At 39.3% G+C, this 23,207-nt stretch overlaps 1 protein-coding gene across 4 annotated transcripts in view; it reads left to right on the plus strand.

The window, feature by feature from the left end:
* Positions 1-3,221: 3,221 nt before the first annotated feature.
* The window catches only part of PRKAA1 (protein kinase AMP-activated catalytic subunit alpha 1), a 28,126-nt gene continuing 8,140 nt past the window's right edge, over positions 3,222-23,207 (plus strand). The window contains exons 1-6 of one of the 4 annotated variants that reach the window (XM_043887689.1): positions 3,423-3,532; positions 4,759-4,890; positions 14,338-14,479; positions 16,153-16,246; positions 19,710-19,854; positions 22,084-22,171. In XM_043887689.1, coding sequence (XP_043743624.1) covers positions 16,187-16,246; positions 19,710-19,854; positions 22,084-22,171 — 293 coding nt within the window. In that variant the 5' untranslated portion in view covers positions 3,423-3,532; positions 4,759-4,890; positions 14,338-14,479; positions 16,153-16,186. Of the gene's footprint in view, positions 3,533-4,758; positions 4,891-14,337; positions 14,480-16,152; positions 16,247-19,709; positions 19,855-22,083; positions 22,172-23,207 lie in introns of all 4 variants that reach the window. The other 3 variants (XM_043887688.1, XM_043887687.1, XM_043887690.1) reach the window with 3 other exon arrangements.

Genomic DNA, 23,207 nt, shown 5'->3' on the forward strand with positions numbered 1-23,207 from the left:
ATGGAGATGACACCAGCCTTATGGCAGAAAGTGAAGAACTAAAGAGCCTCTTGATGAAAGTGAAAGAGGAGAATGAAAAAGTTGGCTTAAAGCTCAACATTCAGAAAACTAAGATCATGGCATTCGGTCCCATCACTTCATGGCAAATAGATGGGTAAACAATGGAAACAGTGACTGACTTTATTTTGGGCTCCAAAATCACTGCAGATGGTGACTGTAATCAAGAAATTAAAAGATGCTTGCTCCTTGGAAGAAAAGCTATGACAAACCTAGATAGCATATTAAAAAGCAGAGACATCAATTTTCCAATACAAGTCTGTCTAGTCAAAGCTATGGCTTTTCCAGTAGTCATGTGAGAGTTGGACTATAAAGAAAGCTGAGCACCGAAGAATTGATGCTTTTGAACTGTGGTATTGGAGAAGACTCTTGAGAGTTCCTTGGACTGCAAGGAGATCCAACCAGTCCATCCTAAAGGAAATCAGTCCTGGGTGTTCATTGGAAGGACTGATGTTGAAGCTGAAACTCCAATACTTTGGCCACCTGATGTTAAGAACCAACTCATTTGAAAAGACCCTGATGCTGGTAAAGATTGAAGGTGGGAGGAGAAGGTGACGACAGAGGATGAGATGGTTGGATGGCATCACCAACGCGATGGACATGAGTTTGAGTAGACTCTAGGAGTTGGTGACGGACAGGGAAGCCTGGCATTTTGCAGTCAATGGGGTGGCAAAGAGTCGGACACGACTGAACGACTGAACTGAACTGAACACTGTAATGGCCTTAAGCAGAAAAGACTAGGAGGATACACAGCTCCCTTAGAATCTGAAGGACTAAAGAGGAAGCATCTGACAACTAACTAGTGAGTTTTCCCATGAGACCCAAGATTCTCCACCACAGTTCTTCACCACAGTTCGTCTTCATCAGTGCCGAAATGTATTGTAACTTATTTGCATTAATAGAAGTGGAAGAACTGAAGTTTGAAAACAATTTACTTCCCCCCCTCCTCTTAAACTAGGCTGTATTCTAGGTTTCTTCTACAAAGTCACTCCTGCCCACACATATTCCAATATACTTTGTTGAGATAGGGGTACAACTAATGGGTCTGGAAGCTGGGCATAAGTCCCAGTTTACCTTATCTTCACTTCCACCCTGAAAGAAAGATGAGCTTGTGAATATTATTTATTGTGAGGTTGGGAGGATACAGAGAACTGCCCTCCTAGACTATGAGTTATTCCAGAGTAGGGACCATGAGTTTTCATTTGTGTCTACCCAGTGTCTAGATGGAAGGAAATGTGACAAAAACTTTTAAAAAGGACTGAAGGAAACAGAAAAACCAAAGGAATAAAGGAAGTTTATTATTTGCTTTCTTAGAAACTACTTACTTAATTTGGTTTTTAACTCAGATAAGGGAGAAAAAAAAAAACCAGCAAGAAAAAAGCTGCTTAAAAAGACTGTGGAAGAGTGGATGAGTTCTAAGTTCCTATTCAATTCTTTGATCTACGATTATCAGTTGTATTTACCTAACAATACTTTTAAGTGACTTATGGCATTTAATGAATATGTATTAAATAGAATTATGATCTAAAATAACACCATGGCAGAAATGAACTGATGTTTCTGCTAAAAATTGAACTGATAGTTTTATGAAGACACTGGTAACAGGTTTGCAAAATGCAGCTTCAGACTGCTCCCTTGCTGGATGCTCTGTGGCTTAACTGGCCTGGTACAGAGCTGAGGTACCTTGCAATTTTTTTCCTTTCAGATTAAAAGAAATCACAGAACCTTGCTGGGCTAACTTCTAGACAAGATTCAAATTTAAAGTAATTTATTGGGGGTGGATTAAAGGGGTTTTTTTTGGTTTTAGTTTTTTCCTAAGAGAATCCAGAGAGCTATTTCTGTTTTGTAGCGATCACAAAAGCCAGAGCTGCAGAAACTCAAAATTCAAACAGATAAAGGTGAAGAAACAAGAGAGGAAACATTACAACAATGACCTATGCTTGCCTCCCAGTATGTCAGTAATGAAAGATTTCTTAACTTTTTGGCTCTTCAAACTATACTGCAGTCAATACTACAGTAGGAACTGACTTATCCAAGATTATTTGTTAATGTCATCTGATTATTTGATGTAATTCTAAGCTCAAAGGCTTTTTTTCCTCCTCTGCAGAACCTTGCTTGGAACAAAGCTGTGCTTAATGCACATTACCTTGATTTCATAAAGTGTATAAAAACCAGAACAGTTGAGTAACTTTCATTGGGAAGGAAAAATAACATTTTGTCTTTTCCTTTTTTTTTTTTAACATTATTTTCATGAAGAGGCCAACTCTTTGCCCATTGATACCTGTCCAAATGCTATGACACTGCAAAACTGAGACCACATAAACTGGTTTGTTTGCCCATTTAATTTTGCCCATGATGCAGGAATATAATTGCGTAACACACTTAAAATCCTACTGCAAATAAGCATACTTTCTCTACTTCCCCTGTGATATGCCATGAACCCATTTGTATAGACTTTTACTCACTGAAAGTACAATAAATATTTGTCGATTGATTCGCAACTGTAAGCCTTGTTTTCAGTTCAAAGTCTACATTTTACTGATGATCTAAAATACTAACTCCTGTACATCCAATGTCTGGATAATGTCCTGCTTCCCGAACACACATCCATTCACCCTTTACCCCAACCCGCTCCTCGCACCGGAGCTTGTTGTGGGGAGGACATTTCAGGAGGGTATGCAGCAGGAGGAAAGACCGACAGCGCTACAGGAGCTGTCGAGGTGCTCCATAGCAGCTTTCTGGCTCAAAAAAGAGCAGCGCGTGTAGGGGGTGGGGTGGAGAAAGCGGAAACTTCATCAAAGATGCAAGTGACAACTCCCAGGGGCGTCTAGCTAGATTCCCATCCGAAGCGGAAAAATGAAAAGGTTAGAAAATACTGGCAAGGTGGTGTCTCCAGCCATATTTAAATTCACGCTGTACTAGTAACAAGCCACATTATCTGCCTTACCCAAGCAAGCCCATCTTCCCTCTTGGAGTCGGGAGAGCGGTCCCCACGAGTCCGGAGTAATAACTAGGGGAGCCTACTGTCTGCGGAGACTTCGCCAGAGGAAAGGAGCCGAGGGGCTCCGGCCGTCCTCGGCAATCCAGGAAACCCCCTCCCGCGTGCAGGTGGGCGGGCGCCCCATGCCACGCGGATGCAGAGCGAGGAGAGGGGTACCGGTGGCCCTCCCAGCGACCCCCGCCAGTCCCGCCAGGGGGAGCGTCTGCGCCCGACGGCCGGCGGCTGGGACCCGGCGGGCGGTGCAGGGCGGCGGCTCGGCGGCGCGGCTCCCCTCCCGCGTCCCCACCCCCTCCCCGCCCGCCCCCGGCGCGGCCCTGCCCGCCCCCTCCGCCCCCTCCCGCGGCGCCATGCGCAGACTCAGTTCCTGGAGAAAGATGGCGACAGCCGAGAAGCAGAAACACGACGGGCGGGTGAAGATCGGTCACTACATCCTGGGGGACACGCTGGGGGTCGGGACCTTCGGCAAAGTGAAGGGTGAGGACCCCCGGGCAAGGCTCGGCTCCCCGCCCAGGATCCAGGAGATTTCCGCCTTTCGCACCTCTTCATCCTCCCCCGCCCCCTGCGTTCCTGGTCTCCCGGGCTCCGCAGCCCCTGTCCTGCTCTGGCGCGAGCAGAACCCGAGGCCGCCGCGGGAGTGCGGCGGAGCCCCCCGTCCCCTGCCCACGGCGGGTGGGGGTGAGGTGGGGACTGGTCGCCATGGCGACGGTGCGGCGGCCGGAGGGGCTAGTCCGTGCGAGGGGCGGGGATGCGGAGGCGCTAACTTTCCCAGGCCCGACAGTCGCGGGCAGCGCTGAGTGCTCCCTTTGCTGGGCGCGGGAGCCGGGGTCTCGGCCGGGAACCCGAGAGAGGCGGCCTCCTATTCTACCCGGCTGTGGTCCCTCGGATCAGGGCCAGCCCATCGCCTCCCTGGCCGTCACTGTCCGTATTTCCGTCCTCTTTAGGAGACTGTTGCCTTACTTGCCCTAGCTGGCTGACAGGTGTGAAATGTGTCCGTCCCCCCCCCCCCCCCCCCCCCCGAAGTAAGGTTGCTTTGGAGGTAGTTTACAGAATTTATTTAAAAAAAAAAAAAGGCCGTCTCGTCTGAAAGGATCACTGATATTTTTCGGAGCGGTTAATGATTATAAATTGGTCCTATATGTATTTGCGATCTATGGTTTATGGTCTGAATGCACACCCCGTGTCCTCGGTGTTTCTTAATTACCAAACCCGGTAGGCAGATTTTTCCTCCGGATAGTGTTTCTTCATTGATGCAATTCGCTTCCGTTCATTTTCACAAGATATTTATATTTTAATGAATAATGTTCATTTGAAATTTTTTCTTTTTTAAAGAAAAGTGGAATCGCTTTCTGTTGTGTTTCAGTACAGTATTTTGGAAATAACAAACTTGCCCTTCAAGTCACCAATTCTGGCACAAAGAGTTTAATTGCAAATTTTGTGAGGCATAAACATTTTTTTCTTTGAAATAGATGACTCTGCTATTAGGAATGTAGAGGAAGGAAGTATGGAACTGATAAAAATTATTATGTATTGGCTTTGAATAAAGAATAGCCTGTGACTTGCATATAATAAGCTCTTGGTCAATATTTGAAAGAGAAAATAGTTTGTGAAAGTTTGTGAAAATAGTTTGTGAAAGTACAGTGAATTAACTAACTGAGCCTTGCTCTATCAGAGCTAAATAAACATTTTCTGATTTTATCTAGGGATGGAAGAGGAGAGCCCTTCCTTCTCTTGCTCTTTCTGAGTCATAGAACTGGAAAATTGCTGTATAGCCCACAGGGAAGCAACTGCCTAAACCTTCTTAAGAAAATCAGCAAGGCCAACAATGTAAGAAAGTAAGAAGCAAATGCCAGAATAGGGTAATTACAGCTATTAGGGTGGGTGTTTTGGGGGCCAGTAAGATGTTTCTGTGCTTTTGAAGTTACTTCTTTTTGACGATGTTGTTTCTTTACTTGTTAGCCATTACAGACTGCTTTCAGTTTATAAATACTGAAATATTCACCATCGCCCCCCAGATCGTAATGACAGCTTTGATGCCTTCACTCCACCCAGGGTTCTGCTTGGATTAGCATGCTCATTGTTCTCCTAATTCAGACCTGAGTAGAGTCAGGTCTCAACGTTCTTATTTGCTAGGTGGCTTTTGGAACGGTAGATGGTAGATAGGAAAGCCAGAGGATATTCCTCATTGTCTGGGTTTGATATGTGACGTGGCAGTGACAGGAATCCCTCCAGTGACTTCTATTCCTTAACCTTCCCTCCTCCACACCTGCCTCTCTTGAAATAACACCCGCTGTCAGAGTCAACCATCTCTCCAAATATAGAAAGGCCAGTGTTAGAGGATCATAGGTTTCATGGATCGGGTTCCTTTGTTCATAAATACATTAACTGATGGTGGTCAGTCTTCAATCACAGTCTTTTATTTTTTTATTTATTTTTTATTATTATTATTTTTTTTTTCCAGTGGGTTTTGTCATACATTGATATGAATCAGCCATGGATTTACATGTATTCCCAATCCCGATCCCCCCTCCCACCTCCCTCTCCACCCGATTCCTCTGGGTCTTCCCAGTGCACCAGGCCGGAGCACTTGTCTCATGCATCCCACCTGGGCTGGTGATCTGTTTCACCATAGATAGTATACATCCTGTTCTTTTGAAATATCCCACCCTCACATTCTCCCACAAAGTTAAAAAGTCTGTTCTGTATTTCTGTGTCTCTTTTTCTGTTTTGCATATAGGGTTATCGTTACCATCTTTCTAAATTCCATATATATGTGTTAGTATGCTGTAATGTTCTTTATCTTTCTGGCTTACTTCACTCTGTATAATGGGCTCCAGCTTCATCCATCTCATTAGGACTGGTTCAAATGAATTCTTTTTAATGGCTGAGTAATATTCCATGGTGTATATGTACCACAGCTTCCTTATCCATTCATCTGCTGATGGGCATCTAGGTTGCACCCCAATGTTCATCGCAGCACTGTTTATAATAGCCAGGACATGGAAGCAATCACAGTCTTTTAAAAGTTGTTAAACAGTTGAAATGCTTCCTGCCCCCAAATAATAGAAAATTTAACACAGCCTAGCCAAGAACGTCTTTTCTGTGGTTCTGTGTCCAGGGCGAGGAAGCCCCAGCATCGCCCTCAGGAGTCACTGACTCAGTCAGTCCGTCTGGCCAGGGTTATTATGTGCTAATTGGCTTAGGCTTGTGTTCCTATAGGGCAGATGGCATTACCCTTGAAGGAAGAGCGCCCCCTCTCGGATGTATGTGTGGGAGGGCATCTTCTGAAGTACTTGAATAGTACAGGGGGATAGGGAGGACACCTGCACAGAAACCGGTTTTTTTGGAAGAAAAAAAGGGGGACCTAGATGCTTGGTGAGCACGCAGAAATAGCCACGATGGTGGTGACATGTTAACTTAGGGTAGCCAAGAATTTGACCAGAATTCTTACAAATTATATGATTAGCCACATATTTCAAAGGATGCAGTTTGGAGGAGATACAGCTTTTTAGTCATACACACCGGTAAATTTAACATAGAAAAGAGTCTAATAGAAGATGTGATATCATATCATTCCCAATATGATATTCTATCTTATAGAAAACTTATTGAGTTGATGGGGAGGACTGCAGATTCATAGGCATTATTTTGTTTCTTGTTAAGGTTTAAAAAATCCTTTGGTAATTTAATGGGAACATTTTGAGGGGAAACTTTAGACAATTAGGGTTAGTTTGGAATTATGCTTGAATTATCTTATTGTTTCCAAGATACCTTTTTTCTGACCCCTTGATTGTCAAGGGGTTGGTCTCCACTCCCTTGTGGGTCTACTCCCCTCTCCTCCCAGGAAGAACATTTATAAAAGCATGGATGAATAGAGTTATTATTGCAGTAAATATAAGTGGCAGTTTTTCCTCATTTTCTAAGAGAAGATACTTCTTCAGTAGGGTGGGTAATCTTTGCCAAATGAGTTTTTATATATATAATCTGTTTATTAAGTTGATGAGTATTTTATACATGAAACTGAAAGTTTAGGTAAATAGGTGACTGTTCTCTTTGAATCACATAAGAAGTTTTAAGTAAAGAAGTCTAGGTATGAATTAGAGCTATATATATCAACATGGGTGAATCTCAAGTATATAAGTTTAGGCCACAAAAACAGAAGTTGAAGAATATGTCCAGTCATGTTATTCATATAAAGTTTAAAAACATGAAAAAACATTCATACATTGCTGACAGGAATACAGATCGGTACCACCTCTATAGAGTGTGACAATATTTATAAAGTTAACCTGGCAATTCAACTTCTAGGAATTTATCCTATAGGTATATGGAATAATGAGTTATTCATTGCCATATTGTTTGTCAATACAAAAGATTGGAAGTAACCTTGCTAGTACGTAGGACAGTAGTTAAATTATGGTTTACCCATACAGTGGTATATACCTTGCAAACATTAAGGAAAAAAAAAAAAAAAGCAAGACTTTATATAAGATAGGGAACAATTTCCAAGGTGTATTTTTAAGAGAAAAAAAAATAAAGGGATAATAAACAAAGTGTATAGCATACCTACCATTTGTGTATAAATAGCAGGGGCAAATTGAAGTATCTTAAATGTAACTGTGTGCATCTGTATACAGTGTTTCTTTAAAGATACACATGAAACTGCGTTGCAGTAGAAACTGAAGATTACACATGTTCAGGGGAGGGGAACTAGGTTGTAGGAGGACATGTCACTGTATATCTTTTTGTATTTTTGAATCATGCATTGTGAATTCAAAAAAATATATAAAATTAAGTTTATATTAATGTTGTGAAAATAAACATGAAAAAAAATTGTTACTATATCATTTATGGATTCATCATATATGTGGGAAAGACAAACCACATTCAAGATACAGTGTAACTTCTAGGGAGAACGAAAGGAGGAAGGAATCTGGGAGGAGTCAGACTGGGCTTCAGTTGCATCTGTAATGTTTTATTGCTTAAGCGGCTACTGGGTGGAACATGGGTATTTGCTTTGCCTTTTGGGATGCCTGAAATGTTTTGTTAAGAAAAAGTACCTTTTTCAAATTTCTACCTGTAGCTTTTAAAATTCATCCCTCTTCAGCCAGAATTAAGTTATTTCCCTGATACTTTTAGCAGTGAGGTGTTTTTGTTTTGTTTTTTTCAATTTTAGAGTGAGAATGAAATGATTGGGTGATTAGAATATCTTTAGTAAACATTTCTATCTTTGTGGCAACTCTTTATCAGTGTTTAAAACTCTTTCAAAGTATGATCTTACTTTACTTCAGGATTACGTATCTGATTAGAAGAGCATGTGTTACAGAGCTCCACAGTTAGACAGAGTTCCTTTTAGAAAGCAGTAACAGGTTCTTAGCTAATGTTTAGTTGACTCATCTGTTGCTGTTGTTGTGAGGGAGATATTGTTAATTGTGTTAACCTTTGCTGTGAGTGACTCAGGTCTTCCATGGCAGAAATACCTGTCTTCCATTTCACCCAAAAGCCACATCTTGTTATTACTGTAAAACAGTGACATCTGAAGAGAAAAGTTTTGAGCTTCAGACTAAGGGAGAAATATTTCAGAAGTGCATATCCCTAACAAAGTCCATGTACTGTACTGATTGACTTACGGAGCAGCAGTTAATTTGGCTGCAACTGAGTTTAGTCACTGGAGAATCTTTAGCCTAGTTTTGAGGAAACAGTTCAGATTTTGATATTGTTGTCAAGGCTACTTTCCCTTCACAGTGCATTCTGATGGTGGTGTACAGTGGATAGGTCCCAGACTTGGAATTCTTCTAACTAGAAGACCTGTTCTGTCTTGATCACTTAATAACTTTACTTCAATGAGTTAATCTCTCAGAGCCTCATATTACCTGCATGATAGGTTTATTGTGAGGCTCAAATGTGATCTTGTGTTTCCTAAGCTATAATAAATAATATTTTTTTCCCTTTTTCTTCCCAGCAAAATCTTGCTAATCTTCCAGCCATCATATGATATCTGCCTTGAACCCACTGCCAACATATTTCAGTATTAGAATTTCAGTAGCATAATACTTTTGAAAATATAGTTATTTTATTATAGCTTAGGAAGCACAAGATCACATTTGAGCCTCACAATAAACCTATGATGCAGGTAATATGAGGCAGACCCCATGGACTGCAGCATGCCAGGCCTCTCTGTCCATCACCAACTCCCGGAATTTACCCAGACTCATGTCCATTGAGTCAGTGATGCCATCCAACCATCTCATCCTCTGTTGTCCCCTTCTCCTCCTACCCTCAATCTTTCTCAGCATCAGGGTCTTTTCCAATGTGTGAGCTCTTCGCATCAGATGGCCAAAGTATTGGAGTTTGAGCTTCAGCATCAGTCCTTCCAGTGAACACCCAGGACTGATCTCCTTTAGGATGGACTGGTTGGATCTCCTTGCAGTCCAAGGGACTCTCAAGAGTCTTCTCCAACACCACCTCAAAAGCATCAATTCTTCAGCGCTCAGCTTTCCTTATAGTCCAACTCTCACATCCATACATGACTACTGGAAAAACCATAGCCTTGACTAGATAGACCTTTATTGACAAAGTAATGTCTATGCTTTTTAATATGCTGTCTAGGTTGGTCATAACTTTCCTTTCAAGGAGTAAGTGTCTTTTTATTTCATGGCTGCTGCAGTCATCATCTGCAGTGGTTTTGGAGCCCTAAAAAATAAAGTCAGCCACTTGTTTCTACTATTTCCCCATCTATTTGCCATGAAGTGATGGGACCAGATGCTATGATCTTAGTTTTCTGAATGTTGAGCTTTAAGCCAACTTTTTCACTTTTCTCTTTCTCAATGTTGGGACATCGTTTTCAAGCCTTGGAGGAAAAAACCTGTATCCAGTTAAGACTGGGAAATACCAGATTAAACATTTGATGGGTTTCTTTCCAGTAGGGCTTTATTGGTATTACTGTGTTAATATGCATAGTAAATTTCTAAAAAGGAGAGGAGACGTCCTTTCTGAGACCACTTGATTGTGAAATCTTTTCCCATGAAGAGTCTCCAGTCCTAGTGTTTTGTAAAGCATACTTTAGAAAATTTATTCTAATAATCTTAGTTTTATAGCCCATTGAAAATTAGAATTCCTGAAATTAGAACATTGGAGAAGAGGCTGTGAATTGACTCCTGATAGACCGTGATGGATGAAAAACACAACTTCAAAAAGCAGAAAGCCCTAGGAGCTGGCACAGAATAGCCTGGGAGCAAGAAGTGCTGTCCAGAGGAGTAACCCCCATGGATGTCCCTGTGGTTCCCTGTCGTCATGTGTTCCATTTAAGAATGCTTGGACACGTGTAGTACAGTTCAGAAAAATCTGTTTTCAAAAAAGATTACTTTTGTTCACTTGTTGGTTTTGATGTGACTCATAAACTTAGGGCTTCCCATGTGGCTCAGTGGTAGAGAATCTGCCTGAAATGCAGGAGACTCAGGGAATGCGGGTTTGATTCCTGGGGTGAGAAGATCCCTTAGAGGAGGAAATGGCAACCCACTCCAGTGTTCTTGCCTAGAGAGTCCCCATGGACAGAGGAGCCTGGTGGGCTACAGCCCATGGGGTTGTAAAGAGTCGGACACGGCTGAGTGACTAAACAGCAGAGCACACGTCATAAACCTGTCAGTTCCTTAGGGCTGCAGGAACAGTGCCACAGAGCTGGGCGACTTAAAACAACAAGTCACTTTGGAGTTCTGGAGGCAGAAGTCCCGAAAGCAAGGGTTTAGTAGACTCGCACTCCCTCCCTCCGCCGGCTTTAGGGGAGAGTCTGTTTCTTCCTCTTCCAGCCTGTGGTGACTCCTGGTGTTCCTTGGCTTGTAGGAGCGAAACTCCAGGCTCTGCCTGTCTTCACCCGGTCACCTCTGTGTGTGCGTGCCCGTGTTCTCTCCTTTTCTTATAGGGACGCCAGTCATGAGATACAGAGCCCACCCTAAATCCAGGATGATTTTATCCTGAGATCCTTAACTAACTGTATCCCCCAAAACCCTGGTTTCAAATAAGATCCCATTCTGTGATGATGGTGAATGTGAATTTGTGGGGAAGAGGGGATACTCTTCAACCCAGTACACTTGCATTATATTTGATGTGCTTTTATTTATTTATTTATTTATTTGGCTGAAGTGCATTGCGTGCAGGATCTTAGTTCCCCGACCAGAGATCAAACCCGGGCCCAGCAGTGAAAGCCCTGAGTCCTAACAGCTGGATCGCCGGGGAATTCTCTATGTGCTTTTCGTTTTATGCTCTTCATTGCTGTCTTATGATGCAGTCACCCCTCAGAATACGTGAGGGGTTGTTTCTAGGAGCCCCCGAGGATACCAAAATGCCCGGATGCTCAAGTCCCTCTTATTAAGTGACATACTAGAGTGGGCCCTCCATACCCTCGGGTTCTACATCTGGGGATAAGGGGACTAAATGTTTATCTGCTGAAAAAAATTCTAGTATTAGTGGAGTCTTGCAGTTCAAACGCGAGTTGTTCAAGGATCAGTTGTAGTTTTTTGAGTAACTTTTAAACAGATTTAATAGATTGAATAAAAAGTCTTTTTTGGTATCTTGTTATAAAACACTGAAATTGATAAGAAGCAGGTTTTTATTGCAGGTGCATGTATTCTTAGTAGCTCAGTCATGTCCAATTCTTTGTGACCCCTTGGACTGTATCCTGTCAGGCTCCTCTGGCCAAGGAATTTTCCAGGCAAGAATACTGGAGCGGGTTGTCAGTTTTCTACTTCAGGGGATCTTTCTGACCCAGGGATTGAACTGGCGTCTCCTGCATTAGCAGACAGATTTTTTTTTTTTTACTTCTGAGCTACCTGGGAAGCCTATTAGAGTGGATTTATTTTCTCATACAGGGGAAAGGTCATAGTAGCAAGTGCCTGGCACATAGTGGGTGCAGGTAGTCAATAACTGTTTCTTAAGTAAATGAATGAAGTTTTAGAGTAAGTCTTATTAGTTTGCAGAATTCAATCTTTTATTTTTTTCAAAATTATAAGAGTGTGAATCAAGGGTTCCACTTACATGTTCAACTTCTATTTGTATTTTATTAAAAGGATATTTATTTAGTATTATTATATATGTAATAGTCTTTTGAAGATTATCTTTTAAAAAAATAATCACATTTTACTTACCATTTTTGGAAAAAGGGCAGTTTTTGAGACAGACATGGGTTCCTATTTTTGTGTTGTCAGTCACTAGCTATGTAACTTTGGACAAGTTATTTCATCTTGGGCAAGTTATTTCATCTTCCTATACCTCAGTTACTTGTAAAGTGTTGCTAATAATGCTAGTCTTCCAGGCTTGGGAGAGTTAGAGGCAGTATGTTTGGGTATGAAGTGGGTATGTCATGAATATTAACTAGTGAGTTGTATACCTTAAATATGTTATGTATTATAAATCAACTAGATTTATATTTTTAAAAAATAGTAATCATTTAAAAAATCTGATTTCAATTTAAGTCAGATAAACCTGTTTTTACCTCTGTGCTCTTCTGTGACTGGATAAGTGTTTCTATAGTTTTTGGGTAGTAAGTGAAATCTCCTGTCAAGGACTTGGTGCTATGTTTATATACATCTAGCAATATCATGTTGAAAATTAACCAAAGTCAGGAAATGGGTTGAACTTTGGAAGCTAGGAATCTCTGGTGTTGATGGGAGGGGAGGATGGAGCAGGTTAGTGAGATTGAAGCTTATGGGGATAGAAGCCAGGTGCATAGAAATTACAGCGATTTGAAAAAAAGGTGAAAGTGTTAGTTGCTCAATTGTGTCCGACTTTGTGACCCCATGGACTGTAGCCTGCCAGGTTCCTCTGTCCGTGGAATTCTCCAGGCAAGAATACTAGAGTGGGTAGTGATTCCCTTCTCCTGGGGATCTTCCTGATCCCACCCAGGGATCAAACCCCATTCTCCTGCATTGCAGGCAGATGTCTGAGCCACCAGGGAAGCTATTGTTTAGTATTTATTGTGGACCTGGACAAAGGCAGGGTACTGAATCTAACTGTATAAAAGGGACAAATCAAAAAGCTGAGATAAAATCAGCTATATAGGATTAATCAGAAACTTTAGGACTGATTAACTAGGAATGGGGAGACATTTGGGAGCAATGGAAGATAAATAACCGTAAATAGTAATAGTCATCGTTTCTTCATAAAGAAATTACTCTGCTGGGCATGATGGAAAGTGCTTTACAAGCCCTACTTCATGTCACCCTATGGAGTATGTAGTATTGTTATTTTGAATACAAAGTTGAAATAATTTAACTTGTTCAAGTCAAAGTTTAGTAATTAGAGAGCTTTCCACATAGCTGTTGCTTAGGACTTTGCTTCATTAAATTACTGGGAGTTGTCTTCTTTTTCTCCTATATTGGATCCCTTCTTTACTGAATACCATCTTGGTTTACTTCTTGATTTTGTTGGAATATTAATTCTCCACTAGATCCTTAGAAAAGACTTTGCCACTATTAAAAAAAAATGTCTAAATTCTGTTACAACCATTGATTATCTGGGTATAACATTCAAAATTGAAAGAATTCACTAGAATTTTTTTCTTATTTTTAAAAATAGAAACTACATGCTTATGAACCAAAATTTAAAAGGTTCAAGGGCTTATAGAGAAAGCATGTCTAACATGAGGGAGGTTTTTGGAATGAGGAAACTGTTTTGTATCTGATTATAACAGTGATGACACCAATTTCCACATGTGTTAAAATCCATAGAATTGCACATCAAAAGAGAAAAGCTCAATTTGTATGTATGCCAGATTAAAAAACGAAAAGTAAGAGAATTTAAAGTAGAGAACAATAAAGAAGTTGCTTTCTTTCTCTCTGCCTTAGCCTTCCAACTTTCCTTTCTGGAAGAAACCACAGTTACTAGTTTCTTATGTGTCTTCCCACTTGAAAGTGAAAGTATTAGTCACTCAGTCATGTCTGACTCTTTGCAACCCCATGGACTCTAATCTGCCAAACTCCTCTGATCATGGACTTATCCAGGCAAGAATACTGGAGTGGGTAGCCATTCTTTTCTCCAGGGGATCTTCCCAACCCAGGGACTGAACCTGAGTCTCCTGCATTGTGGGCAGATTCTTTACCATCTGAGCCACGAGGGAAGCCCATACTTAATCACTCTTAAACATTCAGGGGTAAATCAGGCAGAATTGAAAGGAACTTGGATTTGCTTAAGTATTTTTGGAGAATGCTAAGATTTCTACTCTTAGAATAGTTCTAAATATGTTACTAACCAAACCTGGCACTAATTTGTTAAAATCATTTCTCCTACAGTTGGCAAACATGAATTGACTGGGCATAAAGTTGCTGTGAAGATACTGAATCGGCAGAAGATTCGAAGCCTTGATGTAGTAGGAAAAATCCGCAGAGAAATTCAGAACCTCAAGCTTTTCAGGCATCCTCATATAATTAAACTGTAAGATCTGATTATATTAAGTATAGTCATATCATTTTTTCATCATTTTTGTTAACCTGCTTAATCCGACAAGTGAGAAAGATGAGTGACATTTCTTCAGTTTATTCCTGAGAGTTTTAGAAGTTCTTCCTGTTCATGTATTTATCTAACCCCATTCATGGTCACTTAAGCCTGAGTCCACATTTTGCCCTTGTGTTTATCAGCTGTTATATTTCTTATTTTCTGAGCTGATGTCCTTTTGCTAGATGACTTTCAGTGCCCTCCTATTGCTATAGAACCAACAATGATTTGCAAAACAAAAATGCCTGACCTCCAAATTTCCACGTGACATTAGTTAGCCTCCCTAGAGACAATACAGTAGAAAGTCTCCCCCACTCCTGTACACTGGTTCTATCTGACAAAACAAATAATCAATAGAATTTTAGAAATCCAAATTTCAAAAGGCAGTAGTACTACTGTTGTTTTACAGTTGCCAGTTTTAGGGTCTACAGATAACTTATTTACTGCTTGGCTTTATTATGCAGATTATAAATTAAAACTGTTTAGGCTTTTGTATTGAACTGGCTGATTGAAAGTTTGTTTCACCCTCACCTCTTCTCATTTGTTGAAGTGCCGTGGTTTTAAATACCATCTTCGTGCTGACAGCCCTTAAGTATACATCTCCTGCTTTGAAACCCATTCCCTGGGTTTCAGACTCTATGCCCGCTGCCTATTTTACATTTCCATTTGGGTGTGCACGAGGCATGCGAAACTCGATATGGGTAAACCTGAGCTCTCTGTTACCCTCCCATACCTGGTCTTCCACGGTTTTAAACATCTCAGTTGATAATCTGGTTCCTCAGGGCAGAAACTTACGAACTATCCTTAACTTTACTATTTCTCTCACTTCCCAACCTCCATTCCATCTCTTCCTGCAAAAATATATCTAGGATCTGATTCCAGTTGCTTCATTGTCATCACCCCGGTGTGGGCCCCCTTCATTTCTTTAATGCACTACTGCAGTAGCCACCTACTTCTACCCTACTGCCCCATCAGTTCTTCACATTGCTGCCATCAATCAAAGTTATTACCCTTTTAATCGGCCAGGCCACATGACTGCTTTGCTTAAAACCTTCATTAGCTGTCTCTCTGCCAGAGAATAAAAGCCACTGCCTCATCACGGCTTTGTAAGGTTCTGTGTCCTCTGGTACCAGTTGCCTCTTTGACCCCACATCCTGTTTTCTCTCTCCCGGCTCGCTCAGCTCCAGCCTTCCTACCATTGCTCAAACACGCCAGGCAGGCTTCCTCCTGCGGGCCTTTGCACTTGCTGTTCCCTCTGCCTGGTTCACCTTCTTGGTATTGGCATAGTTTATTCCCTGATGTGCATTAGGCTCTGTTACATGTTACTTTATCAGAGAGGCCTTCCTTGGACACCCTGTATGAAATATTTCCCTTAGTTTGCTTTATTTCTCTTCATAGCATGTTCCACCACCTGAGATATTGCTTTTTTATTTAGTGTCTGTTTCCTGGCTCCTGGAAAATAAACTCCGTGAGAGTAGAGAATCTATTTTGTTCACTGCAGTTTTCCCAGCTTCTGGCACAGTGCCTGGTGTATTATAGGTGCTTAGTAGATCTTTACTGAATGAATGAATGTACATGTTTTAATGCTGGTAGGTAATGTTTTCTCTCACCAGGTACCAGGTCATCAGTACACCATCTGATATTTTCATGGTGATGGAATATGTCTCAGGAGGAGAGCTATTTGATTATATCTGTAAAAATGGAAGGGTAAGCAGTTCTGATTTCATCCTGTATATATTTTATAACTCCCCTTATCCTTTACAAGCATCAGAATATTAGAAAGCAGTTCTGTTAAGAGTTCTATTTAATAACCAGTCCCCTTAGTCACATATTTGCCTAGAATCACAGACTTGTTAGAGCTAGGAAGGATCTTAAAGATTATATCCTTAGCCTACTTACACAGATATGGAAACTGAGACTCATGGATTTTTTTTTTTTGCTCAAGGTCACTTGATTTATTGTGATAGGATTAGATTGAGACCCTAGAACTCATGATCTTCAGACTTGGCTTCTGGGGCATACGAGTACTTGTAATATATATCTTAAAGTATGTATTTAATCCTTAAAAAACATATTATTTGATACTTAGAAATCTGGGCCTTGCTAGTCAACCCTAGTTACATTTAAATTACATTCATGTTTTGGTTTCAGAAATCTGATGTACCTGGAATAGTAAGAACAGGCTCCATGAAGGAGGTGGGAATTAGACTTAAAGAATTTAGAGTTGGAAGGAACTTTAGAAGACATTTTGAACAGTATCTTAAGTTACAGATACAAAAACAGAACATTGCCCCTGCCGTACTTTTTCTCATACCCAGAGTATGTGGTATGCAAAAACCTCTTCTGGAGGAGCCTCATCAAGCACTGAGAAGCCAATTGTTTTCCCTCCCAATCTAAAGTTCTTTATATCATTCATTCATTTGTTCTGCGTAGCATATCTGTTCACTTTCATCAAAATCAAAATCATTAACCAAGTTAATTTTGATCTTACCATTTCTTAACATGATTCATTTCAATTTCAGGTATTCTACTTGTCTTTTCACCCTCTGCTTCTTCCACCGACCCTGGCACCAATATTCTGCCTAAAAAAATGGAAAAAGACACAAGTTGAATTGGTGTCTTGCTTCTTATCTTTTCCATTTTTCATGTCCTGATCATTTTGCTTTACAGTATGGGAATTGTGCTCAATTTTACCCATTGTATACTAAAATTCAAGCTGTCATTTTTTATTTCTTTCTTGTTTGTGAAGTCGTCTTTCTTTAAATAGCCTATTTTTTTGTTCCACAGAGATAATAAACATCTGTTTGAGAATGCCAATTTCTTTAAAAATTTTTTTCTTTTCTTTCCTTCATTGCTTCTGTACCTTCTGCACGCCCTGGTTTTTTCTGTTCATTTTATTGGTCTTTGTCTTTTGTGCATGACCCTTGCTTAGATATCTGGGGATTGTGGGTTGTCCACTCATATTTGAAAGTGAAATTCTAAATGCCAAGGTCAGGAGGGTGGAATTTATTAATTGATGGACCTTCCCATCAGTTGAATGGGTAGGAACTTATCTGTTTTACTAGGGAACACCAAATGTCAATAATAAACAATATTTTTTCCTTGCTCAGATAGTTGCTCCAGAAGAAACCTTCCAGTTTCCTTGAGGGTGTGAGCTTAGCTGCCAGTGCTCTGCGAGCTAAATGGGGAAAGGCCCACAAGGCTCACTGGTTACTATGCTGACTTTCATTTAAGCCCTGTGTTCTCCATGTGGTGCCTCATTCCCGCTCTAGTGTCCTTGAGGAACAGGGCTGGTTTAGCCTTACTAAAGAGTAAATCATGGCTCTTATTCCCCAGTAAGGGTGGTGAGCTTAAAACTTCTCTCTTCAATCAGCTGTCCTGTTTTCAGTCCATTTCTCACTTCTACCATCAGAAATTCCCAACACTTCCAATATCTAAGCCCTTCAAGAAGTCTGTGTGCGGATGGGTTTATCATTGAGCTCCACCCCTAAAGGCTTAGGTTTCCGCTTGCTGTGGTTAGCCAAGTCTTTATCACTGGTCATCTACCCTCTCACTTACTGACTCCCCTCAGTTACTGCCCTGCCTTCTCTTGCTCTTTTGTCTTTCTTTGCTGTCATCTTAGTGACGTTCCATCTTCCATGTTTAAATGGAAATATGCTTTGACTTTTCTAGTCTTTCTTTATAGACTTCCCCTCCTTGATCCTTTGTACTGTATTTATTATTAATATAGTATTGAATATAACTTTCATTTTTGTAGCCTAACTAGTTGTTTTACCTCTTGTATTTTGTTTTCTCAGTTAATTTTCTTTCACATTTAGAACACATTGTTCTTTTTATTTAGTATATTTATATATGAAGTCGTATTAGAAAATGAACCTATATTTCTTCTAGAAGTAAACTAGATTGCTAATCATTATTACCTGCTCTTGAGGAAGGGTATCTCTTATCTCTTTGATAGTTTTGGTTTTGCTTTCAAAAGAATTTACTGGTTCATCTTCCAGATTATCTATTACCATTTAAGGTGTAGGAACCTAGTTTTAGAATGCTAATTTGTGACCTTGTTAAAGAATTGCATGTTAGAGTCCTTTGCCTAGAGGATTAATAGCTTGTTTATTAAATATGACTTCTTGGGAGCAGCCATATCCAAGTAATGGTTTTCACTTATGGAAGAAAATCATAAAATAAGAAGATATAGATAAATGGAAAGAGAAGTTTTAAAAAATATTTTTTAAAATGTGGTACAGCATAAGATATAATTTTTTCAGTAAGCGGAGTAAAGATAAATGCTGTTATATTTTATAAAGGCTTCCCTCGTGGCTCAGCTGGTAGAGAATCCGCCTGCAATGCAGGAGACCTGGGTTTGATCCCTGGGTTGGGAGGATGTCCTAGAGAAGGGAAGAGCTATCCACTCCACTATTCTGGCCTGGAGAATTCCATGGACTATATATAGTCCATGGGGTCGCAAAGAGTCAGACACTGAGTGGCCTTCACTTTCACTATATTTTATAAAACAAATGAATTAGGGTTTTTCTTTTTTTTAAATTAAAACACCTTTTATTTCAGAAGATAGGATAACATGGTTGCTTGCTAATTCATTAACAATGCTTAAATGTTGCTTTCTCACATGGTTCAAACCAGTATTCTCCACCCCAATGTAATTCTCTGTGCCGTTGTCGTGCGTTGTTTTTCTTCTGAACACTCTTTCTTTTTATTTATGTGTCTATTCTTTAACTAGATTAGGGCCTCTTTTTAATCACTGCTATATCACGAGTGTCTAAAACAGTGCATGGCACATTGAAGGTATTCAATAAATATTTGCTAAAAGAATCAAAAAGTATTTGTAATTAATAGGAGAAAACATGCCTAGTTTCAAGTAAAAATTGAAATTATTCGAAATAGCACATGATATTTAGATGAGAACAAGCTATTACAGAGTATAGTCATGAGAGTGATAATATTAGAAAATTGAGTTACTGATTTGAGTTCTAAGATTCTCCTAGCATTTCTGTTTTGTGCTGCCTATACCATCTCCCCATTTGAAAAGCATCTCATGAGTGAGGTTCATTTGGAAGATTCTTGCATTTTCACAGTTTTATAGGCTAGAGAATTATAGATAGACTACTTTCTTTTGAAAGACACACCTTTAAGTTGCCTCTCTACTTTTTCTTAGCTGGATGAAAAAGAAAGTCGACGACTGTTTCAACAAATCCTTTCTGGTGTGGATTACTGTCACAGGCATATGGTGGTCCACAGAGATTTGAAACCTGAAAACGTCCTGCTTGATGCACACATGAATGCAAAGATAGCTGATTTTGGTAAGGAGATTTTTATAGTTTCATATGTTCATTATGTTTAACAAATATCAGTAGGTTTCTTCAGGTAACTTGTATATAATCAACTGAATATCCCAAAGTAGTATATCCTCACTATTAGTATAGGAGCATACGAAAAGGAGTAAAAATAAGGAATTCTCTTTTCATATCTTTATGTCTTTAAAATTGACTTTTATTACATTAGGCAGACAATTTAAATTGGCAGCATTAGCAACATCATCTGAAAAGAGACCATTATTTGTGAAGGAGAAGTTAGCAACCTATTTCCATGTGTTCTTCTGATCAACTATGGAGCAAGAGGAAGAAACTGGGCTGAAGTTACTCGGACTTTGAAAGCCAGAAGGCAAACCATGTGAAGAAAATTATTTTTAAAAAATGAAAGTAAAGTATTTTAAATGATAGAAAAGCATAATTTCAGCTTGAGGAGAATGTAATTAGTTTTCCTATATAAATTGCCATTGACATTATTAAACCTAAGATAAAAATGAATCTCTGCAGCTCTCTTGCTTAGTTTCAGTTCAGATCAGAGGAGATGCTTATAAATTTTATTTTCTTCAGTTTTGTATATATGATCTATTTTAGAGATTCACTAAATAGTTCCCAACACCTCTGAGCTACTGAGATTTTTTTTTAAATAACTGACTAAGTTATTTGACTTCCTTATTCTTTAGTTGTTATTATTTTTATTCACTGTATTTTTGAAGAAGCAGAGTTTTCTTTTCCTATTTTTCTTTTTTTGGCTGCACCTGTGATTTCCAAAATCACTGCAGATGGTGATTGCAGCCATGAAATTAAAAGACGCTTACTCCTTGGAAGGAAAGTTATGACCAACCTAGACAGCATATTAAAAAGCAGAAACATTACTTTGTCAACAAAGGTCTGTCTAGTCAAGGTTATGGTTTTTCCAGTAGTCATGTATGGATGTGAGAGTTGGACTATAAAGAAAGCTGAGTGCAGAAGAATTGATGCTTTTGAACTGTGGTGTTGGAGAAGACTCTTGAGAGTCCCTTGGACTGCAAGGAGATCCACCCAAGTTATCCTAAAGGAAATCAGTCCTGGGTGTTCATTGGAAAGACTGATGTTGAAGCTGAAGCGCCAGGATTTTGGCCACCTGATACGAAGAACTGACTCATTTGAAAAGACCCTGATGTTGGGAAAGATTGAAGGCAGGAAGAAAAGGGGATGACAGAGGATGAGATGGTTAGATGGCATCACCGACTCAATGGACATGAGTTTGGGTGTAAACTCTGGGGACTGGTGATGGACAGGGAGGCCTGGTGTGCTGCAGTTGGGATCGCAAATAGTTGGACACGACTGAGCGACTGTACTGAACTGAACTGTGATTTGCAGGATCTTAGTTCCCTGACCAGGAATTGAACCTGAGCCATAGCAGTGAAAGCACTGAGTCCTAAACACTGGACTGCCAGGGAATTCCTGAGTTTTTTAATTTTGTACTAGAACTATGAAGAAACTTGGATATTAAAAATTATATATATTTATATATATATATATATATATATATTTTTTTTTTTTTAAGAATCAGATCAGGGGTTAATAGAAATTCTGAATTTTAATTCCAGTCTACATTTTTTCCCTAGTAATTTCTTTATTAATAAAACATGCCCAGTTTTTTTTTTTAAGCTTTTTATTTTATATTAGAGTATAGCCAGTTGACAATGTTGTGATAGTTTCAAGTGGACAGCAAAGGGACTCAGCCATACATATACATGTACCCATTCTACCCCAAACTCCCTTCTCATCCAGGCTGCCACATGACAGTGAGCAGCGTTCCCTGTGCTACAGTAGGATCGTTGGTTATCCCTTTTAAATATAGCAAGAGCATACATGTCGATCTCAAACTCCCTATCTCTACCCCCTGTTCTTCCTCACCTGGCAAATGTAAGTTTGTTCTCTAAGTCTGTGAATCTTAAACTTGCCCAGTTTATTCTAATAAGCAAAATAATTAATAGCTTAATATGTACTCACTGAACTCCTGACCTTGCACTAACTTTAACTGTTGAAACAGATTACAGGTTTTATGGCATAAAGGCAGACTATTTGGAAACAACAAAGGATGTAGGATTCTGTTGAAAGAAAGAACAAAATGATGATTTATCACTTTAATGCAAGCTCAGTTTTATTGTTTAATGGAATTTTGTTTTTATTTTTGTCCTTGGGAAATCTTGAGCGGTGAATTTTGTGCATTTCCAGGTCTTTCAAACATGATGTCAGATGGTGAATTTTTAAGAACAAGTTGTGGCTCACCCAACTATGCTGCACCAGAAGTAATTTCAGGAAGGTAGTGTCTGACACCTCCTCCCTGCCCAGTGTATATGTGATCATGTTTTTCTTCTAGACTTCGTTAGTCTGTAGTATAGTACTCAATTCTGGTGAAAGAAATTTAAAGCTTATTCTTTTGTCATCCAAAAAGTGTTCTAAGAATAAAACATTATAAGTGAGTAAGGATTAAGAACTCCATTTATAGAGGAGGATATTGGTTTGTAAGTTAATATAATATTAGTTAAATGAGAGTACTTTCATTTTTTTCCCCTGGTGGAAGAAATTGAAGGCTTAAAAACTAGCAAGTTTAAAAGTGAGACATTAAAAACTTGAATAATACAGAAATATCTAGTAGTAAGAAATGGTTTACTATTTGCTTAGATGAAGAATTAAAAGTGTAATGTGTAGCTTTAATTTTTCAAATTAGCTTTAGCTTTTATGATAAGGTATTTTGGGGAATTGGACTGAAGTATTGATAAAAACTTCAGATTTCATTTATTTTTAATTGTCATTCTTTAAATCTTCTAGAGGCTAAAATAAGAATTCTAGTCTCAGTTTATTTATACTAACTGCCAGCATTGAGAACATGAAGATCTTAGTATAAGGCAGCTTTTTGAATAGTTTATGTAACAGTAAAATTTACTTTTTTGAAGAGGAATTGTTCTTCATTATACTACTGAAATAGAAAACAGAGAAGCTAAAGTTTGTTTACTAGTTTTTATCATTAACTTTTAATAACTTTTCATTCAAACCTTATTTCTTTGTTTGAATGTCTTACATCCTGATTTAGAATGTAGAAATGTTGTAGTATTTTCTTTCTATTTTCATAAGCTAGCTAGCCTACGCAGAGAAATTATGTTTGTGTTAAGGCATGGATATGAGTAAGGCAAAAATATCTAATTTTAGATTTATCAAGGTTCATCTTTATCTTTTTATATTAGCAGGTGAATATTAAAATTATTTCATGTGGGCTGTGTAAATTATTTGGGGAAGAAGACAATTCAGGACCTGGATTTTGGGGGCATTGTTCATTAACTAAACAAAAAGATATATTA

The sequence above is a fragment of the Cervus elaphus genome, chromosome 25 (genome assembly GCF_910594005.1).
Source record: "Cervus elaphus chromosome 25, mCerEla1.1, whole genome shotgun sequence".
Lineage (NCBI taxonomy): Eukaryota > Metazoa > Chordata > Mammalia > Artiodactyla > Cervidae > Cervus > Cervus elaphus.